General features: G+C 35.9%; 1 protein-coding gene across 2 annotated transcripts in view; it reads right to left on the bottom strand.

The window, feature by feature from the left end:
- Nucleotides 1-1,737: 1,737 nt before the first annotated feature.
- Nucleotides 1,738-20,132, bottom strand: part of VPS26A (VPS26 retromer complex component A) — a 32,132-nt gene continuing 13,737 nt past the window's right edge. For both annotated transcript variants that reach the window (XM_047702829.1, XM_047702830.1), the window contains exons 3-9: nucleotides 16,734-16,809; nucleotides 15,553-15,709; nucleotides 14,809-14,973; nucleotides 11,939-12,045; nucleotides 9,145-9,213; nucleotides 5,437-5,579; nucleotides 1,738-3,554 (exon numbers count right to left, since the gene is read on the bottom strand). In XM_047702829.1, coding sequence (XP_047558785.1) covers nucleotides 3,441-3,554; nucleotides 5,437-5,579; nucleotides 9,145-9,213; nucleotides 11,939-12,045; nucleotides 14,809-14,973; nucleotides 15,553-15,709; nucleotides 16,734-16,809 — 831 coding nt within the window. In that variant the 3' untranslated portion in view covers nucleotides 1,738-3,440. The remainder of the gene's footprint in view (nucleotides 3,555-5,436; nucleotides 5,580-9,144; nucleotides 9,214-11,938; nucleotides 12,046-14,808; nucleotides 14,974-15,552; nucleotides 15,710-16,733; nucleotides 16,810-20,132) is intronic.

Raw genomic sequence — 20,132 nt, 5'->3', positions numbered from 1 at the left:
ATTTCATTAGATTCTTGCTATCAGATCCTGCTAACAGAAATTCAAAATGATTAAAGAGTGTCCCTCTTCTATTTTTCAGTTCTGCTTAAAAAAAATAAAAGTTCTTGGGGCGCCTGGGTGGCTCAGTGGGTTAATTAAGGCTCTGCCTTTGGCTCAGGTCATGGTCTCAGGGTCCTGGGATCAGGACCCCCATCAGGTTCTCTGCTCAGCAGGGAGCCTGCTTCCCCTTCTCTCTGCCTGCCTCACTGCCTACTTGTAATCTGTCAAATAATAAATAAAATCTTTTAAAAAATAAATAAGTTCAGGGGCCACCTGGGTGGCTCAGTTGGTTAAGTGTCTGACCCCTGATTCGGCTCAGGTCACGACCTCAGTATCGTGAGTCCCACATCCAACTCCCCACTCAGCATGGAGTCTCCTTGAGATTCTCTCCCTCACCCCCTCCCCCTGCTTGCATGTTCTCTAAAATAAATAATCTTAAAAAAAAATAAAAGTTCAAAACTACAAAAAAACAAAACAAAACCACAACTCTTCACTAATGATGGAAACAACCATTTATATGGCTTAGACAGTGGTTCCCAACCCTGGATTTTTCTTTTTAAAGACTGACAGAGAGAAAGGGAACACAAGCAGGAAGAATGGGAGAGGGAGAAGCAGGCGGGGATGCGAGACTCAATCCCAGGACACTGGAATCATGACCTGGGGCAAAGGCAGCCGCTTAACAACTTAGACAACCAGGTGCCCCGCCCTGGCTTTTTTTTTTTTTTTTTTTTTTAACACTGTGACCCTGGCCCCTGAAATTCTGATTTTACTGGTCTGGGTAGGACCTGACATGGTTATTTTAAAAAGCTAAAGTGATTTGAACATGCAGCCAGGGTTGAGAACCAATGGAAATTGTATTTTAAAAAATTAATGTAAGTAATCTCTTCAACCCAGGGCTTGAGCTCACGACCCTGAGATTGAGTCGCCATGTTCAGGGTGCCTGGGTGGTTCAGTCAGTTGGGCGGCTTACTCTTGATTTCGGTTCAGGTCATAATCTCAGGGTCCTGGGATCAAGCCCCATGTTGGGCTCCATGGGGAGTCTGAGAGTCTGCTGGAGGATTCTCTTCCCCGCCCTTTTCTCCTACTCTGCTCGCTCACTCTCTTAAATGAGTATTGAAAAAAAAAAAAAAAAGTCACACACTCTACCAACTAAGTCAGCCAGGAGCCCCTGCTCTTTTTATTAAAGACACAAATTTCGGGGCACCTGGGTGGCTCAGTGGGTTAAGCCGCTGCCTTCGGCTCAGGTCATGATCTCAGGGTCCTGGGATCAAGTCCTGCGTCGGGCTCTCTGCTCAGCAGGGATCCTGCTTCCCCCCCTACTCTCTCTCTGCCTGCCTCTCTGTCTACTTGTGATCTCTCTCTGTCAAATAAATAAAATCTTAAAAAAAAAAAAGACACAAATTTCTTTTTTGGTTCATTTCTAGTTTTTTACTCAATTCATCAAATATTAATTTCCAATTTTTATTCTTCAAATTGGTTATGCAACAAAGTCTGAAGCAGACTGATAAACATCTTATTTATGAGTGTTTTAAGCCACCTAATTAAAAGCATTATATAACTATTTGAAATTGAAACACATTTATAAAAATTTGTTACAAAAATAGCTTCCTAAATTTGAGCAATCCTGTCCTCAATGATAAATCTGACAGTGAGAATTGAGAATAGAACTATTTTAATCATTCAAATAGCAAGCTTGGCATCATTTCAAATCCTTTATTATACATCATGGTTGCACAATTTGAGGCTGGTTAAACACAATTGGTTTCCAAAATTTCTTCGAATAGTTCCTAGATTACTACATGCATGTGACCATGAAAATATTTGGCATTTTTAAATTTTGAAACTCTGAACAGGCACTTACACGAAGGAAAACATTACCATTCACAGATAGCCACATTTAAAATAGATGCTCCAGCACATGGTACATGGAACCTTTTGCAGGTAATGAAGTTGGTTACTGACCATTTTATCAAAGTGCCATAGTAGTAAACAGGTTTAAAGAAATGTAATTTGGGTTACTTAGCTTACTCATAAAGTAAGGTTAACGGACAAGACTTGCGCTAAAGTGTATAAAAAAATATTGGTACAAAAACCAGTGAACCCTTAGTGAAAGTAGTTTCACACGGCAGGCTTCATTTTAGTTCCTACACCCCACATTTAGTGTATCTGAGATCAGACCCCATGCATATGAACAGATGACTGAAACCTTCTTTTGGAACTTTGAATGAATGACTTGAATTTAGTGTTAGCAAAATTTAAACAGAGTGGGTGAAATTACATTTCAGTTTGAACTAGCCAAAGTTCCAGTTTAACAAACATGAAATTGTCCAGATCTAGATAACTATGTGCTTCACAGGTCCTCCTGAGTTCCCCATCCTCAAATTTTCTCCTGGAAAGGGAAGAGAGTATTTGTGAAGGCAAGAAAATTATATTTGTATGTATGTGGTAAAAAGATGCCTTAAATTAAAAAAAAATTTTAAGTAGTTATAGAAAAATTATATAGTTGTAACTAAAACACCAACATAGAGTCAACTCTACATTGCAGAAAACATACAGTGGTACCTGCTGGATAGTAGTAGCAAAATAGTTACTTAATATGGCAAAAAAAGAAAGAGAGAGAGAAAGGAAAGAAAGAATGAAAGAAAAAGAACAGAAAAGAGGAAGGGAGGGAGGGAGGAAGAGAGTATCAGGCAAGCAAGCAGGCCACTGTGACATGCCACATAATCTCAGGGAAAAATTTTAACATTCACACCACAGAACTTCAAAGAAGATACAATTCAGGAAGCCACGGAATGGTAGAATCGAAAGCACCTACAGTGAAACACTCCATATGTATTTCTCAAACACATATGTAGAAACATAAATGTATTTCTCAAAAATATTGAGATGCCATGTTTTAAATCTTTGCCAGATATAAGGCCCAGTCAATTTTTCTATTTCTATTTGAACACAAACTATTTAATTTTTTGCATGTAGAGAATAGAGGTAATTGTTAGCATGAAAAAGGAGAAAAGTATAATCAACATTACGAAGAAAAGCAAAATTACAAATACCAGCCTACTCACATGAAAATCTTTAATGTTTATGTTTATGCATATCTGGGTGCTTATCATCAGGTCAAAGTATGCAGTTAAAAAAAAAAAGGAAAGAAAAAAAAGAAAAAACGGCAGCTTAAGAAAGTTCCAGTGTTTCAAAGAAAGCGCTTTTTTTTTTAATGTATATACATGAAGAATATTTAGTTGTATCATAAAATAAATGCAGCACTGTAAGATAAAGGAAGACTATTATAAATGGAGTTTTGGCCTTTCCCCCCCCCACAAGCTGCAGCCATCTTTAACAAGCTGAACTTCATCTCAATGGACATAGGAGTTTTTTGCTTTTCTTTTTTTCTCCTATTCAGTTCACATTTCGGGCTGTTCAGCAGATGCCTGTGATTCTGGTGATTCAAATCGCTGGTGAAAGTTTGTTCTCTGTTTCCTCAACTTTTCAGGAGCTTTTCTCCATAAAATGATCTCCTAGTAAAACATGCAAGACATCAACAAATTAATATTCTCATATTACGCCTTAAATCTTCACCATGGAAATAATGCCACTTCAATTTTAACTAAAACAAAATTAAATTCTTCCCCCCCCAAAAAACCTGTTCTCTTTGCTGCGTGACTTACCTTCTTGCAATTCTCATCTCGGATCACCCCTTCTGCCAACCCTGCCACTCCCCTCTCATCAGCAGCAATGCACACCACCACCACCACCAATCCAATCTGTCACAAAATTCTAGCTATTAAATGCTTTAAAGAATTCCTAAAATCTGTCCTTGGTTTGCTATTTTGCCCTTATCCAAGTTCAAACCTTTATCACTTCAACCTTAGACACCAAAAGAGCTTCCTGGTAGATGCTTCTGCCTCCAGTGCCTGAGGCCCCTTTCTAACCCATCCTTCCAGTCACTACCAGAGTAGTCTAAAACACTGCTTGGATTGCACTTCAGTAGTTCTCGGCACCTCTAGGATAAATCTCAAACCAGGCATTTAAGATCCTTTATAACCTTTATCCATCACTCTGTTCCCCCACCAGCCAAACAGTTAACGCTCTCCTCCAATGTACTCCAAATAAACTTGCCCTGCAATTTCTCCTATATATTCTTCAAATACTTATTCCTCTGCCTATTCAAATCCTGTTCCAATCAATCAATCCTAAAATCTCTTTTAAATTCCTAAAATTAAAAAATCCCTAAATCTGCTTTATAAACTCATGACAGGCTGTTTAGATCGGTCATCAAACACCCAAATGAATGCTTGTGGGAAGCAATGTATTTATTCAATAGGGCTATAATATGTAACTGATTTGGAAACTATAAGGTTTACATAATCTATCTTTTTTTGCAGGGTGGAGGGCAGAAGAAGGAGAAAGAGAAAATCCCAAGCAGGCTCTCCACCAGAGCAGAGCCCAATGAGGGACTTGATCTCACAACCTCAAGATCATGACCATCATGACCTGAGCTAAAATCCACAGTCAGCCACTTAACTGACTGAGGCATGCAGACTCCCCTATTCTATCCTGAGTTACAAATTACCTATGTTTAATTTTATAACATTATGGCAGTATCAGCACAAAAGGTTTTCTCTCTTCTAAATTATTGTCAAACTGTAATTTTTCTGTTAATTAGCTTTTATAATTTTTCTCTTTCCATACATATGCAATGTGAGGACCTTGAGCACAAAGTATGTTTATAAAAGGTAGTTTTTATATTCTTCACAATACTCAGTGCAGAGCAATTTCTAATTTAGTTTTGAGTCCTCAACTGACATTCAAATATTTATTAATCTGATTCATAAAAGAGCACTCCAATCACAATCTTCACTGAAAAAAAAAGAGAAGTAGTTCTATCATAAATATTTCATATAAAAAATATTAGATTTGGGTCATCTCAGGTAAATTTACAACAGAATGGAAAGCCAGAATCCATCAAGTTAATGAAATCATTTAAAGTGATAACTGAAATCTACAAGACACTATTGAATCAAGAAGCGAATTAAAAAACAACACACATATGATCTAAATACACACATACAAGTTTGTCTGGAAACTAATCACAACGTGGTGGAATTTTTGTTGTCTTGTTCTTTACTGCCTAATTTTTTTTTAACAAACAGTAGGTATTGTTTTTATAAAAAAACAAAACTTTCAAAAGAAAAATGAAAGCTCTGCCAAATTACAGCCCATTCTGGAATCCTGTAGAATGACAGGAAGAGATCTATCACAACACTATTCCAGTCACACCTACTTCCTTATCACAGAACCTCCCACTTGCTCAGTACTGTAAAGCTGAGAAAGGTGAGAGCTTTCCAGGTGTTTTCAGAACTGCCACAGAACAAAACATCAGCCTACATGGCACCGTACCTGCTGCTTGAAGTACCTTCTGTCTTCCTCATCAACAAGGACTAGATTCAAAAAGTACCTTACTGAAAATTTTTTGTTCACATCTCGCATTGTAGGGGTTGGATCATATCCTGCTAAAAATAGTCTTATTGGGATTGATTCACCTGAAAGAAAAGCAATTTGCATTTAATTCTAAAGATGATTAAATATGGTCACATAACACCTAGAACTAAGCATTATAGAGAAGACACTAACACTTCATTTTTTCATGAGATGGCAGCCTAACAAAAGCTTTTTTTTTTTTTAATTTTTAAAAAAGATTTTATTTGTTAGAGAATTCGAGAGAGAGAGCACAAGCAAGGGAACAGCAGGCAGAGGCAGAAGTGGGTTCCTTGCTGAGCAGGGAGACCAATGTGGGACTCAATCTCGGGACCCTGGGATCATGAGCTGAGATGAAGGCAGACGCTTAACCCAATGAGCCGCGCAGGCATCTCAACGTAATAAAATCTTTAGACCAGGGACTCGCAGCAGTGGCACTGCCGCCATTTGGGGCCCAATAATTCTTCATTGTGGGTAACGTCCTATTAACTGCAGCATCCTTGGCCTCTGTTCACTAGATACCAGCAGCATTCCCCAAGTGCAGCAACCAAAAATAACTCCAGGCAACAGCAAATGTTCAGGGGGCGGTGGGTGGAACAAAACTGCCCCTAGATGAGAACCACTGCTCTAGAGTCAGAATACCTGGATTCAGATGCCAACTCTATAACTTACTTGCTGTGTGACCCTGCTCAAGTCACTTAACCATTCTGTTACAAGTTCCTTATCTATGAAATGGAGAATAGCAGTAATATCCCTCTTGTAGAGCTCTGTAAGGACTGCATGAGTTAATATATGTAAAATGCTCAGAATAGTGCCAGCAGGTAAGTGCTGTTCTAATAGTTTGGTTATTCTTTCATGAAGTTCACCATAATTTCTAACCATGTGAGTAAGTTTTTCAATACTTATTTAACTAATTCACCCAAAGCAACAAACATGTTCTAAATGAAGATTATTCCTTCGTTATCAAAAAGACTATTCAGATTCTCCCGGCTTCTTCCCTAAGGGTAGCTATTTGCATATTGTTTTGAATCTTTTATATGTAATAATTTTCTTTTTTTTTTTTTTTAAAGATTTATTTATTTATTTATTTGACAGAGAGAAATCACAAGTAGGCAGAGAGGCAGGCAGAGAGAGAGGAGGAAGCAGGCTCCCTGCTGAGCAGAAAGCCCGATGTGGGGCTCGAACCCAGGACCTGGGATCATGACCTGAGCCGAAGGCAGCGGCTTAACCCACTGAGCCACCCAGGCGCCCCATGTAATAATTTTCTTGTGCACATCCATTTCCTGAAAGATACATGACCCATCACCTTACATAAAACTGTGTGGTTTCTCTCTGCCTGCCTCTCTACCTACTTGTGATCTCTCTCTGTCAAATAAATAAATCTTAAAACAAAACAAAACAAAACAAAAAACTATGTGGTTGCCAAAATTTTACAAAGTAATCTTGCATAACAGGAGTATACATATACATACACACACGCGCGTGTGCGCACGCACACACATGCGGGTCTTGAAATTAGAAAGCCCTGGGCTCAAACACCAATTCTGCAATGATTAGTTATTAAAGGAAACCAGATTATGTCACCACAAAATCTGCCTCCTCTTTGACATAAAAATTATTTTGAGCTGAAGGCAATTAAAAAGTAGCAAAGAGCAGAAAAGGCTCCCTAATTTCTGCCTAAAGGCAGGCTATAAATTCTTTTAACAAAGACATATTCTCATTAGCCCAGAGATGGCTGATCAGGAATCAGCAAATAAACCTTACTCCATTTGTTTCCTCCCTTAGATTTATTTACCTTTGCACAGCTTGCCATACCCCTGGAAGCCTGCAACTACCTTCCCTTGTCCAGTTAGATCTCAAAATTTATTGTTCTTTTGAAGATGCTATATATGCTGAAATTCTAAGCCACTGTTTTGGTTATTTTTTGTTGAGGTTTTTCCTGCATGATGTGCATTGCATGCATTGATAAACGTTTTTTCCTTTATTCATCTGTCCTTCTGAGACAGTCCTAGCTGAAATACTAAGATGGGGAGAGGTAAAGGTCTGCCTCCCCTACACTTTAACAAGTTTTTTAACCTCTTTGTAACTCAGTTTAATCTGTAGAGTAAGAGATACCATCACCTAAGTCAAAGGAAACATCGGAGCACCACAGAGTACAATGCCTTACCTACAGTTGATACTCAATAAATGATAGCTACTTTTAAAAAAAAAAAATTTTTTTTAAAGATTTTATTTATTTATTTGACAGAGAGAGATCACAAGTAGGCAGAGAGGCAGGCGGAGTGAGAGGGGGGAAGCAGGCTCGCCACTGAGCAGAGAGCCTGATGTGGGGCTCGATCCCAGGACCCTGGGATCATGACCGGAGCTGAAGGCAAAGGCTTTAACCCACTGAGCCACCCAGGAGCCCCGATAGCTACTTTTTAAAAGAACTACTAACAGAGTGAGAAAAAGCCAAAGATACAAATGTAAAATGATAAATACTGGGGCACCTGCCTGGCTCAGTCAGTAGAGCATGTGACTTTATTATTTTTATTTTATTCATTCATTCATTCATTCATTCATTGGACAGAGAAAGAGAGCACAAGCAGTGAGAGCGACAGGCAGAGGGAGAGGAAGAAGCAGGATCCCCACTGAGCAGAACCCTGGGATCATGACCAAAGCCCGAGGCAGATGCTTGACCCACTGAGCCACCCAGGCACCCTGAGCATGTGACTATTGATATCATGGCTGTAAATTCAAGCCCCATGTTGGGTATAGTGATTACTAAAAAAAAAAAATTTAGAATCTTAAAAAAAGTAAAATTATAAATACTGGCTTTATTATCTTGGATACTGAAGATAATAATGAAAATGCTTGTTTTCTTGGGGGCTATAAGGACTACAGAACCCCATAGAAATTAATGCTCAGCTCTACAGCACCTTGTACTCAGCATGAATAAAAAAGACTTACCAAGATAAACTATTGTAACAGAAGACAAAGTATTATAAATTCAGAACTAGAGAAAAGATAATATATAAATGTCTTTTCTAAATACTAAATTTACATTTTCTTGCCTTTTTTTTTTTTTAAATAGGCTCCACGCCCAGTGTAGAGACCAGTGCCCAGCCTAGTGTCGGCCTTGAACTCACAACCCTGAGATCAAGACCTGAGCTGAGATCAAGAGAAAGAGGCTCAACTAACTGAGCTACCAGGAGTCTCTAAATACTAAAATTTAAACTGAGTAAAAAATTAAACCTTATTTCAGACTTGAAAGTACTATTACAGTCTGTTAGTATCTATACAAAGATGATTTTTAAAACATCATTATAAAAATCATTTAAGAATTCGCAAATACTGGGATGCCTGGGTGGCTCAGTTGGTTAAGCAGCAGACTTCGGCTCAGCGTACTGGGATCGAGTCCCACATCGGGCTCCTTGCTCGGCAGGCAGCCTGCTTCTCCCTCTGCCTCTGCCTGCCATTTTGTCTGCCTGTGCTCGCTCTCTCTGACAAATAAATAAAATCTTAAAGAAAAAAAAAAAAAAGAATTCACAAATACTTTTACACTGCATAAATACTTCCAAACGAAACTTCCATGAACACTGCTATGTGTACCACCTATCACACAAAAGAAGTAAATGGGAAGTCTGTTACCTTTTACTGGTGCGCCATCCATTATTTCATATTTAGCAATTGTTTCTGTTTCTGTGGTGGTACTGGGTCCTAGCACAATAATGTAAATGACATTAAAAAAAATAATGTAAATGACATGAAGTTAAATATTTCCAGAATACAATTTCCAACCTTATATTTTCCAATTACTTCAGTACTAACTTATCTTCCTATTTTGTGAAAATTATTCTTTTCTATTTCTTGATCTACACTTAACATACTTATCACTCGACTGAAGGTTTCACTCTCTTCTTACCAAATACATATAGTTCAGAATCTTCTCCATAGAGTTCCTTCTATCAAAACTAGCAATACACATAAGAAATAACCATTGTCATGCTAGTTTTCTCTGCAATACCCAAACTGTCTGCTTTCAGTCAGTTAACTCTAACATGGAGAAAACATCAAATTGAGAATCTGATTGACATAATTCTTTTAAATTCAGGTGTTCATCTTCTAGGAAATTATCTGACCCACACATCTGTAAAAAGTCTGTAAAAATGAAAAAAGTATACCAAAACATACATTAATGATTCCAATGTTGTAAAATATATAATATGCAGAGACAATTAAACTGTTTTGAATGATGAGTACAGATTATTTTTTATTTAAACTTTTCTAGAATCAGCACAATTTTTAACCAGAAAAAATGTTTAACTAATTTCTTTTTAAACAACAAAAAACCCCCCGACATTTGATTTTAGTATCTTTAAATCACCTCAACTTTTATTAGGTGAAAATAGAGATTAAGAAATCACAGATGTTTCTAATTATGATTCCAATTGTAAATTCTTAAAAAGCGTGGCCTAAAATTATTTTCAGCAAAAAATCCAACAAATGAGACAAATTCAATCTATACACTAATTAAAATTAAAAAGCAGTTACAAATAATTCTGGGGCAACTGGTTAGCCATCTGGAAAAAACTAAAGTTGAATCTGTATCAAGACAAATTCCAAAGAAATTAAAAATTTAAACAAAATCCCCAAACTACATTATTTTAGGAGAATCAAAGCACAGAAAATTACTTTTAGAACCTCTGTGTGAAAAAGGCCTTTCTGTGGCATAAAACCCAGAGTCCATAGAAGTAAAAACTAGTAAATCTAACAACACAAACAAAAAGAACTTCTACATGGCAAAAACCATCCTAAGCAAGACAAACTGGGGAAATTTTTGCTGCATTTTTTGTTTATGTATTCATTTATAAAGATTTTTAAATTTATTTGACAAAGAGAGTGAGCAAGAGAGCACAAGCTGGGAGAGCAGCAGAGGAAGAGGGAGAAGCAGGCTCCCCGCTGAGCAGGGAGCCAGATGCAGGGCTCAATCCCAGGGCCCTGGGATCATGACCTGAGCCAAAGGCAGATCCTTAATCAACTGTCACCCAGATGCCTCTTTTGCTGCTTTAATAGAGAAAAAGGAATTGATTTCCCTAATATATACAGAGTTTCTACATATCAGTAAAAAAGACTAATAATTCAATAGAGATGGCACACAGGATATAGGCAATATATACAGAAAAGAAATAAAAATAGCTTTTATACACATGAAAAGATGCTTACCCTCATTCAGAAGGAGAAAACTAAATTAAAACTACAATGAGGAACTTTCTTCCCCTACCCATCAGATCAGCTAAAAATTTTCTAATGTTGTATTGGTCAGAATAGGAGGAAAAGGGGCACCTGGGTGGCTCAGTCAGTTAAGCATCTGCCTTCAGCTCAGGTCATGACCCCAGCCAGGGTCCTCGTCAGGCTCCCTGCTCAGTGGGGAATCTGCTTCTCCCTCTCCCTCTGCCCTTCCCCCTGCTCATGCTCTCTCTCTCAAATAAATAAAATCATAGAAAAAAAAAAATAAGAAGAAAAAAGAAGCTTCTTCTACATTTCTTGCTGGTAATAATACAAATTGGTACAATCCCTAAAGAGGACAAACTGATATGTACCAAAACTACAAATGAATATACTCCTTGAAAGAACAATTCTACTTTTAAGATTTTTATCTCACACACACACCTGCATATATGCAAAATGACATTAAGTGAAGTGCTGTTTGGAGTAACAAGTGACTGGACACAACCTGCAGCAGACTGGTTAAATTCTAGTATACCCATGGAAAGGAGAACTATAAAACCGATGAGTAAGTACTCCACACATTGATATGGAAAGATCTCTAAGATATAGTAAGCAAAAAAGCAAAATATGTATCGTACATAAACATTTAACTTAAAAGCAGGAGGAAGGGTATAATATAGGGATAGTTACTGTATATGTATAAATATCAAGAAATATTTTAAAACTTATAAACATATGACCTATGAGTAGCTGGCATACACAAATAGGACACTTTTTACTATATAATCTTTTAAACTTTTTGAACCATGAGAATTTATAACCTATTCAAAAATTAATTTTTATTTTTATTTTTATTTATTTATTTTTAAAGATTTTATTTATTTATTCGACAGAGAGAGATCACAAGTAGACGGAGAGGCAGGCAGAGAGAGAGAGAGAGAGAGAGGGAAGCAGGCACCCTGCTGAGCAGAGAGCCCGATGCGGGACTCGATCCCAGGACCCTGAGATCATGACCTGAGCCGAAGGCAGCGGCTTAATCCACTGAGCCACCCAGGCGCCCCAAAAATTAATTTTTAAAAAAGCATACATATTAAGCAATATTAAGTCTCAAAGTTAGTATCGAATATGTATATTTATTGTATATCTAAACAATATTTTAAGATTTAAAAAATTCAAAACAGGAATTTTAATTCAAATACTCTTTTTGACTTACCAATTCCTGTGATCTCTTTTTTGATCAGTTGCAACTCCATATGTTGGATTTTTATTCTTACTAATAAAAAGTAAATTTTTCCAACAATCACATCCTTTAGATGATACCTTTGGGGAAAGAACATACCTCATTTACCAAATCAGTTTAAAAAACAATGAAAAGGAGCGCCTGAATGGTGTAGTCGGTAAGCATCAGACTCTTGGTTTCTACTCACGTTGCAGTCTCAGGGTTGGGAGACTGAGCCCATGTCAAGTTCTAGGCTCAGTGTGGAGTCTGCTTTGGATTCTCTTTCCCTCTCCCTCTCCCTCTGTCCCTTCCACTCTATCTCTAAAGTAAGTAAACAAACCTTAAAAAAAAAAAAAAAAAAGAGTAAAATATGTCCCAAAAGGCTTTAGTAGACATCTTTGTAACATTAACTATTTAAGAATACCATTCTGGGGTGGTTTCACATCTGCCTTCAGCCCAGGTTATGATCTCAGGGTCCTGGGATTGAGCCCTGCGTCCATTTCCCCATTCAGTGGGGAGTCTGCTTGTCCCTCTCCCTCTGTCCCCCCCACTCATGCTCTATCTCTCAAATATATAAAGTCTTTTTTTTTTTTTTTAAAATACCATTTTGACTATCCATATCATTTAATTTTTCTTTTTCCAAAAAATATTCACCATTTTACTATAAAAATAGGAATCAAGCTTTTACTTGCCCATCAACATATCTCAAAGAGAAGAATTTGCCTTATTAACTACGGGTCCTTTATTTAGAGGTTAGTTTCCAAAGAACTTAAGCACAGAAAATTAAGATTGTTATGCTTGCAATATTTATTTGGTGTATAAAGATGTTTCTGAACATTAAAACTCTACACAAGAATTTAGTGTCCTTCTTACTCTAAGTGCTAGAAGAGTGCAGCTAACAAAGCACTTGCCCATAGAGAGAGACACCACAGGTTGAGTCTGTTGCTATGACAGCTAGTCATCAAAGTCCTTTCTCATGTACTCTGAAATGACATGCTAATAAACCTGGAAATTGGGGCACCTGGGTAGCTCAGTGGGTTAAGCCTCTGCCTTCAGCTCAGGTCATGATCCCAGGGTCCTGGGATCAAGCCCCACATCTGGTTCTCTGCTCAGCAAGGAGCCTACCTCCGCCTGCCTCTCTGCCTACTTGTGATCTCTGTCAAATAAATAAATAAAAACTTTAAAAATAAATAAACCTGGAAATTACTACAATCCCCAGAGGGCTTTTTAACCTTCTCCCAGGTTTGAATTTCAAAATATCATCCCAGGATTTGATCAGTGTAATTATGCTGGCTTGAAGGGAGGCTTCCAGTGACAAGTTTTAGGTCCTAGACAATTTGATTAATTTTACTCACAATATAATTTAAGACTGAAGGCATGCTTATATCACATTTTTAGTGATATAAACTGGTGAGTGATAACTAAAAAAGTCATGTAACAGAAGAGTACACAGGAAGGTGATGAAAGAATATACATCTATTTCTTCAACAAATAAACTTTAGTGGAAAAAAAAATAGGAGGGAAACTTATAAATTAAATTGAAAGAAATTTAAGTGTCAAACAACCAAATGCCATGTGTCCGGATGCCCTGGATTTAAACAAATCTTGTCTGGATACTGATGTGAATAAAGCATGTGGGGGGAAAAAATGACATTTTATGAGACAATCAGTAAAACATGAACACTGACTAGATATATACAGATATTAAGAAATTATTAATATTTTTAGATATAACAATATTATGTTTAAAATGATACACAATTCTTATGGATGAAATTCTGTGTCTGGAGTTGGCTTCAATATAATCTATTGAGAGTGTGAGGGCTGGATCCAGATAAAACAGATCTGACAGTGTACTGAGTGGGAGCTGGGCACTGGGTACCTGAGGATTCACTGTACTGTTCATACACTTTGGTCTATGCTTGAATTTTTCCATAATAAAGTTTTAAAAAGGCATTAAACAATGAACAAAACAGGAGCCCATTTCTGTAAAAACACAACACATATAAACATAATACATACCTTTCCCTCTCTATGAAAAGATATGCAAGAGATCTTAATTGTGATTAAGTGGTAAAATTTATAAAAATAATAAAGTTAAATATGGGATCTTTCACAATGCCAAAATTTTTTTTCTTTCTTTTTAAAAGATTTCATTTTTTTATTTCAGAGAGAGAGAGAGAGACAGAGATAGCAAGAGAGAACACGAGAGGAGAGGGAGAAGCAGGCTCCCCACTGAGGGGAGTTGGACACAGGCTCCATCCCAGGACCCTGGGATCATGACCTGAGCCAGAGGTGGACACTTAACCCACTGAGCCACCCAGGTGCCACTAAATTGCCAAAAAAAAATTTTTTTTTAAGATTTCATTTATTCATATAACAGAGGAAGAGAGATCACAAGCAGGCAGAGAGGCAGGCAGAGAGAGGAGGGGGAGCAGGCTCCCCGCTGAGCAGAGAGCCCAATGCGGGGCTTGATCCCACGATCCTGAGATCATGACCTGAGCCGAAGGCAGAGGCTTTAACCCACTGAGTCACCCAGGTGCCCCTTGCCAAAATTTTCAATAATGAAAAGGTACTACTTATGCAGGCAGAAAAAAGTATTTTGTTTAAAAAGATGACTAGGATAAAGTTATACCAACACAGTAAGGAAAATTTTTACAGAGAGATTAGTTGCCTTCTGAGATAGTAAGATCCTCTACAAAAAATATGAAAGACTCCTGCACTGAGTCAAGAAGACAGTCTTTCCACTCCGAGATTTTTAGGCTGTTAACATCAAATTAATGTCAATTCTATCTTTACTTTGACCAATTTACAAAGCCCTGAAAAGCTTATTTCTTAAATTATCTGTTGTTAAAGATACTTACTTTGATTTATTATATTCAAATTCTATGTGTAGACAATCTTCAATGCCTACTTCCATCTTAATCGAGTTGTTAACATCAGGATATGTGGCAAGCTGGTGAACAATAAGATCATATTCTTTTATCAAGTCTGTCAGTCTTCTTACTATTGTCACTTTAAGAAAATACCTACAAAGTCAACCAAGAGGTAAGTTAAATCTCCTATGATAAATTTTAGTATTTTAAACAAACAGACATTAACTGCAACTCAGCTTTCTCCTTGCTGATCCTTTGGGATCAACTTACTTCACAAAAGAATTCTGATCTTTAAATGCTTCCACCCTTAAAAAAAAAATACAAAGTGCAATTTTAAGAAGAGTGTATGTGCTTTTTAAGATGCATCTGAAGTGCTATGGTCATGCCTACCTGAGGAAAACTATTACTTCCTACCATATACCAAATGAGATCTGCTGGGAAACTAATGGATTTTGAGGTAATTCTGTTTACAAGACAAAGGAAGTACCTAGGGGAAGATTCATACAAAGGAAGTATATAACTAAAACTTCTCATGATGGCGGTGTTTAAATCTACGAGAGAAGGCTCTTATTACCTCAGGTGAACATTAGGTAGACAAAATATGTGGCAGAATTCTTAAAAATCTGAAGTCTATCAGTCCAGAATTATAATTAAAGTTCTAATAAGACATTTGATAGTAGCCATTACTTTCTGGTTTTGACACCATCTACGGTTGTTAATACACATTCATACCTCAAGCGGACATTGGCACCGATGTAAGATTCATATGGCTTTTCAACTTGCATAAATTCAAAATCATAACTTCTGCTCTGAGTCAATTCTCCAGGCAAGGCTAGTTCTTTCACTAGGTTTACAAATTCATGAGTATTACTCTTGTCATTGAAAAGTTCTACAAAATTTTAAGCAAAAAAAGAGCAATTATACTTAATATCTATTTCATTAAAACCCAAACTTCTACCTCCAAAGCAAGTAATTTTTACCAAAAGAATTAGTTGGACTTGTCCCTAATATACTAGAGCTATAACATAAATTCCATCATCCTCATTATGGTCCACCTAGGCATAAAAAAATTCGAGCCACACAGCACAACGAAAATTTCTATTATAAAAGATGTATTCATTTAAAAAAAAAAATAAATAAATAAAAGATGTATTCATTCCTTTAATGTAGTTAGGGCTTGCCCAAAATGAAGCTGCTTTAACAGACACATTTCCAGCAATTATTTGAACTTCCTCCATTCAAGGCAAAAAGCATTCGTTGTTTTGCTTTAGTTAGGCAAATATATTATCTTGATACACTATGATATACAAAAGACTTATCAACTATCAGTGAATTACTATAACTTGCCCCTCAAGTATAATCTGATCTGGAATAGATATATAAACAAATATCTACTGATTATAGTCAAGAAAAGTCAAGTCAAGATTATAGTCAAGTCAAGAAAAAAATTACACCTTTCCTTTTCACATGCAATTTTCTGACAGGTGAGTCTGGCTACAGGCTCACATTAGGTTAGGAAGACAAATGGCATGGGTAATTAGAAAGTGAAGGATGAAGGTGACACTGGTAGTTGTAAAGCTGGTGAAAAATGTAGGCAGATGGAAATTTCAGTGAGTCAACTAATTTACTTGAATTATTTTTCAAGGCTGGTAACTTACCTAACTCCTTTCATTTTTAGTAATTAAGTTTAATAACAAATAAAGGCATGATGAGTCAAATATTACTTAATACAATTCAAAGAAATACGATTTAATGTTTATAAAATAAATCCTCTTTTACTAAAATCAATCCCTTCCTTCCATGAAACTAATCTCTAATTCAAAATTTAAGTGCCAAATCCAACTCAAATCCAACTTCAAACTCAGTTATCATTAAAAAAGAAAAAAAAAAAGTAATGCTATTTTAAAACTCACCAATTTGACCTACAAATTCAATTCTAATTCCTTGGTGCTCTAGCCTCTTTCCAGGTTGCTTAAAGGCTAGGTTTACCTGCCAAAACATGAAATTGTAAAAGATGTTAACAATCCTTTGAGTGGGCCTACTAACAGATTCCTTCCAGATGAATGCAACATGTAAGTATTTCAGGGATTCATTTCTGAAGTTTGAGACACCACCACATACCGAGATCATTATGACTTTACAGCACCAGAGAAGGTATAACTTTCTCATATACAATCACTTAAACATACGCTTAAAAGCACCTGATTTGTTAGGAAGGAATCCTTTATAAGTTGGAGAGCTATAAAGACTCAAAAAAAGGAAAAATCCGCAACCACTCAGATGTGTTTTCTGGTCAAAGAGTTAAACAATTCTACACAATAACATTTTAATGTAAGGTAATCACGAATTTCAAGAATTTACCTAAAGATCACTTTCAGCTCTTTGTAACCAAAAATATATTATTATAATTCCTAACCTTAAAAGCAACACTTATTCCCCTGAATCTGCTACTCACTCTAAAAATAGAACGTCTAAAGGTTGAAATTGTATGATTTATCTTACATATTTTTGAAGTGAAATATACAACCCTGAAATCCTAAATTCACATCTGCCAAATGGAAGCCTTAATTTTATAAATTTTGATTTTATAAACTTTTTAATTTGACAAAATATTTATAAAGTATATACATATTTTAAAAATTTCCAAATGTTTAAAGATTAACTAACATACAAAAAAGCACACTTCCAGATTTATTCTTTACTATAAAAAATATTGTTAACATGACTCTTAAAAGCTTTTTTAAATAATGCTTCTCAAAAGAAAATAGTAATCAAGGGCCAATAAAAACAAAGATCCAGTTACTTCTGTTTGTAAATCTATTAAATAAAATACTCAATTTTCTAAATCTTCCATATCTGTAACCAGAATGAGTTAGTTACTTGCCTTCCAAATTAATATCTCAGAGAAAGAACTAAATAGTTAATAAATTATGGTACATCATATGATGGAAAATTATTAAAGTTTAAAAACAATAAGATCAAAGAATTTTTAATGATGTGGGAAAATGTGCATGATATGTTACATGAAGGAAGCATGGTCAAATTGTACACAAGAATAATGCCAATTATATATTTTTTGATTACCCAAAAGAAATTACTATTAAAGCAGTTACTTCTGGAATATATGAGTAATTTTGTTTTCTTTGTAGTATTCAAGGTTTTTTTTTGTTTTTGTTTTTGTTTTTTACAACAGGCAACTAATACTTTCAAACTCAGAAAAATACTTATTTTAAAGAAGAAAGTATAGTTAGAGGCTTCACACACTAACAAGTTGAATTTTCGGTTTGAACCACAAATAATACAAGCCTAACTCGCAACTATTTCATAAGCCAGGCAGTAATTAGAACTATTCCCTAATTTACACTAATAAAGCACATAAATACACAATACTTTTATTAAATGTCTATCTGGCAAGAGATCTGGGGAATGCCTTCACTGAAACATGGCTGTGTCTAATATTTTTAAATTTACAGTTCTTCAAAAAACACTCTGACACCACGCTACTAAGGCAGAAATTCAAAGTCATTCCATTTTTCTACCAAATTGTCTAAACTCTGAAATTGTCCTTAGTCTCCCACTGATGTCAAAACACAGTTGCTTTTAAGCCTAATGCAAGATATTATGGAATCCGAAGGATCCCAGAGCTGGTATGCATAATCAAGCATTTTTATTTAAAAGCTGTTCTGCAATGGAGCATAGAAACATAAATGAAACTAAGATTGTGAACTGAGTTAAAGAACATTAATACTAACTGTTACACTTCCGTAACTTCTATTGTAATTTCAAACATAAAATAGTGCCAAGAATAGTACAAGGAAATCCCACATAACCTGTACACAGATTCACCATGTTTGTATTTTGTCACATATGACGAAATATAATTTTATTATATTTATATATATTATATATATAAATTATACAAAATTTATAAATTATTCTCTCTATATATAGACGTGCATGCATACATATACAACTTTTTTTTTAATCAGTTGAGAATAATTAGAAGATATCATGCTCCTCTACCCATAAATACTTCATGTATACCTAAGAAAATAATCTCTTAATTACGGTGCAATTTTCAAAATCAGGAAACTTATAACTCCACAGTTTATATTCAAATTCCAACAACTGTCCCAATAATGTACTTTACACTCTTTTTTCTCCTGCCCAGGCTCCAATCCAGAATCACATTATATATAGTTATGTCTCTTTAGTCTCCTTTAATCTCAAACATTTCTCAGTCATTGACTGACTTTCTTTCTTTTTTAAGAGCACGTGCACATGTAGGTGGGGAGGGGCCGAGGGAGAGAATCTTAAGCAGGCTCTACGCTCAGCACTGAGCCCAACACAGGACTGAATCCTGAATCTCAGCCCCAGAGAACATGACCTAGGCCACAATCAAGAATCAGATGCTTAATCAACTAAGCTACCCAGGCACCCCAGTCATTGCCTTTCTTGACCTTGATGTTTTTTTTAAGAACTACAGGTCACTTATTTTGTAGAACAGCCCTCAATTTGGGTTTGTGGTTTTATCACAGACTCAGCTTATGCATTTTTGGCAAGAATACCACAGAAAGAAGTTGTGTCCTTCTCAGTGTATCTTATTAGGAAGTACATGATGCCAAGTGGTTATTTTAACTTTGATCACTTAGTGAAGGTGATCTACCAATTTAAAGTTACTATTTTTTCCCTTTGCTATTAGTAATTTGAGAAAGGTTTAAGACAATGTATACCTGTTTAAAAAAGGCCATGAAAACAAAACATAGGGAAAGTATATAAAACATATTTACTGTTCTAACAAGCCAATCTCAAAGCTCATTCTTCTGCATCTTTAGCAGCTAATATTCTGTAGATGTCTCCGATAATGCTGTCTTCAGGAGCTATGTAAGGAGTAAAATTCATCTGCATTGTGTTTAAGACAAACACACCTATCAATGTACTACACACCATTTATAGCTTCATTTACAGTAAATTACTGAGGTATCTGCATTTTACTGTTGCTGAATACTGTAGTTATCCAAAATTCATTTCCCACTGCTGCCAGAACATGGTCCATATTCACGTTGATGAAAGATACTGACATAATATTCTTTGTTTAAAGAATTAAACTATAAAGCCCTACAATCTCGGAATAAACATGTCATTGTTCACTTTTGTAATAAATGAATACAGAGTTCATTATAGGTGACATGGCACTGGCAATACCTCTTTAAGACAATTTACTCATCACTGACCAATCTAAAGGAATCTTAAGGAATTATAACTTATGAACCCACCAGAAATATACCCACATTATTACCAAATTTTTCACA

This window comes from Lutra lutra, chromosome 14 (assembly GCF_902655055.1).
Source record: "Lutra lutra chromosome 14, mLutLut1.2, whole genome shotgun sequence".
Lineage (NCBI taxonomy): Eukaryota > Metazoa > Chordata > Mammalia > Carnivora > Mustelidae > Lutra > Lutra lutra.
Note: the sequence above shows the minus strand (reverse complement) of the source record. Positions and strands in the feature narration are given on the sequence as shown.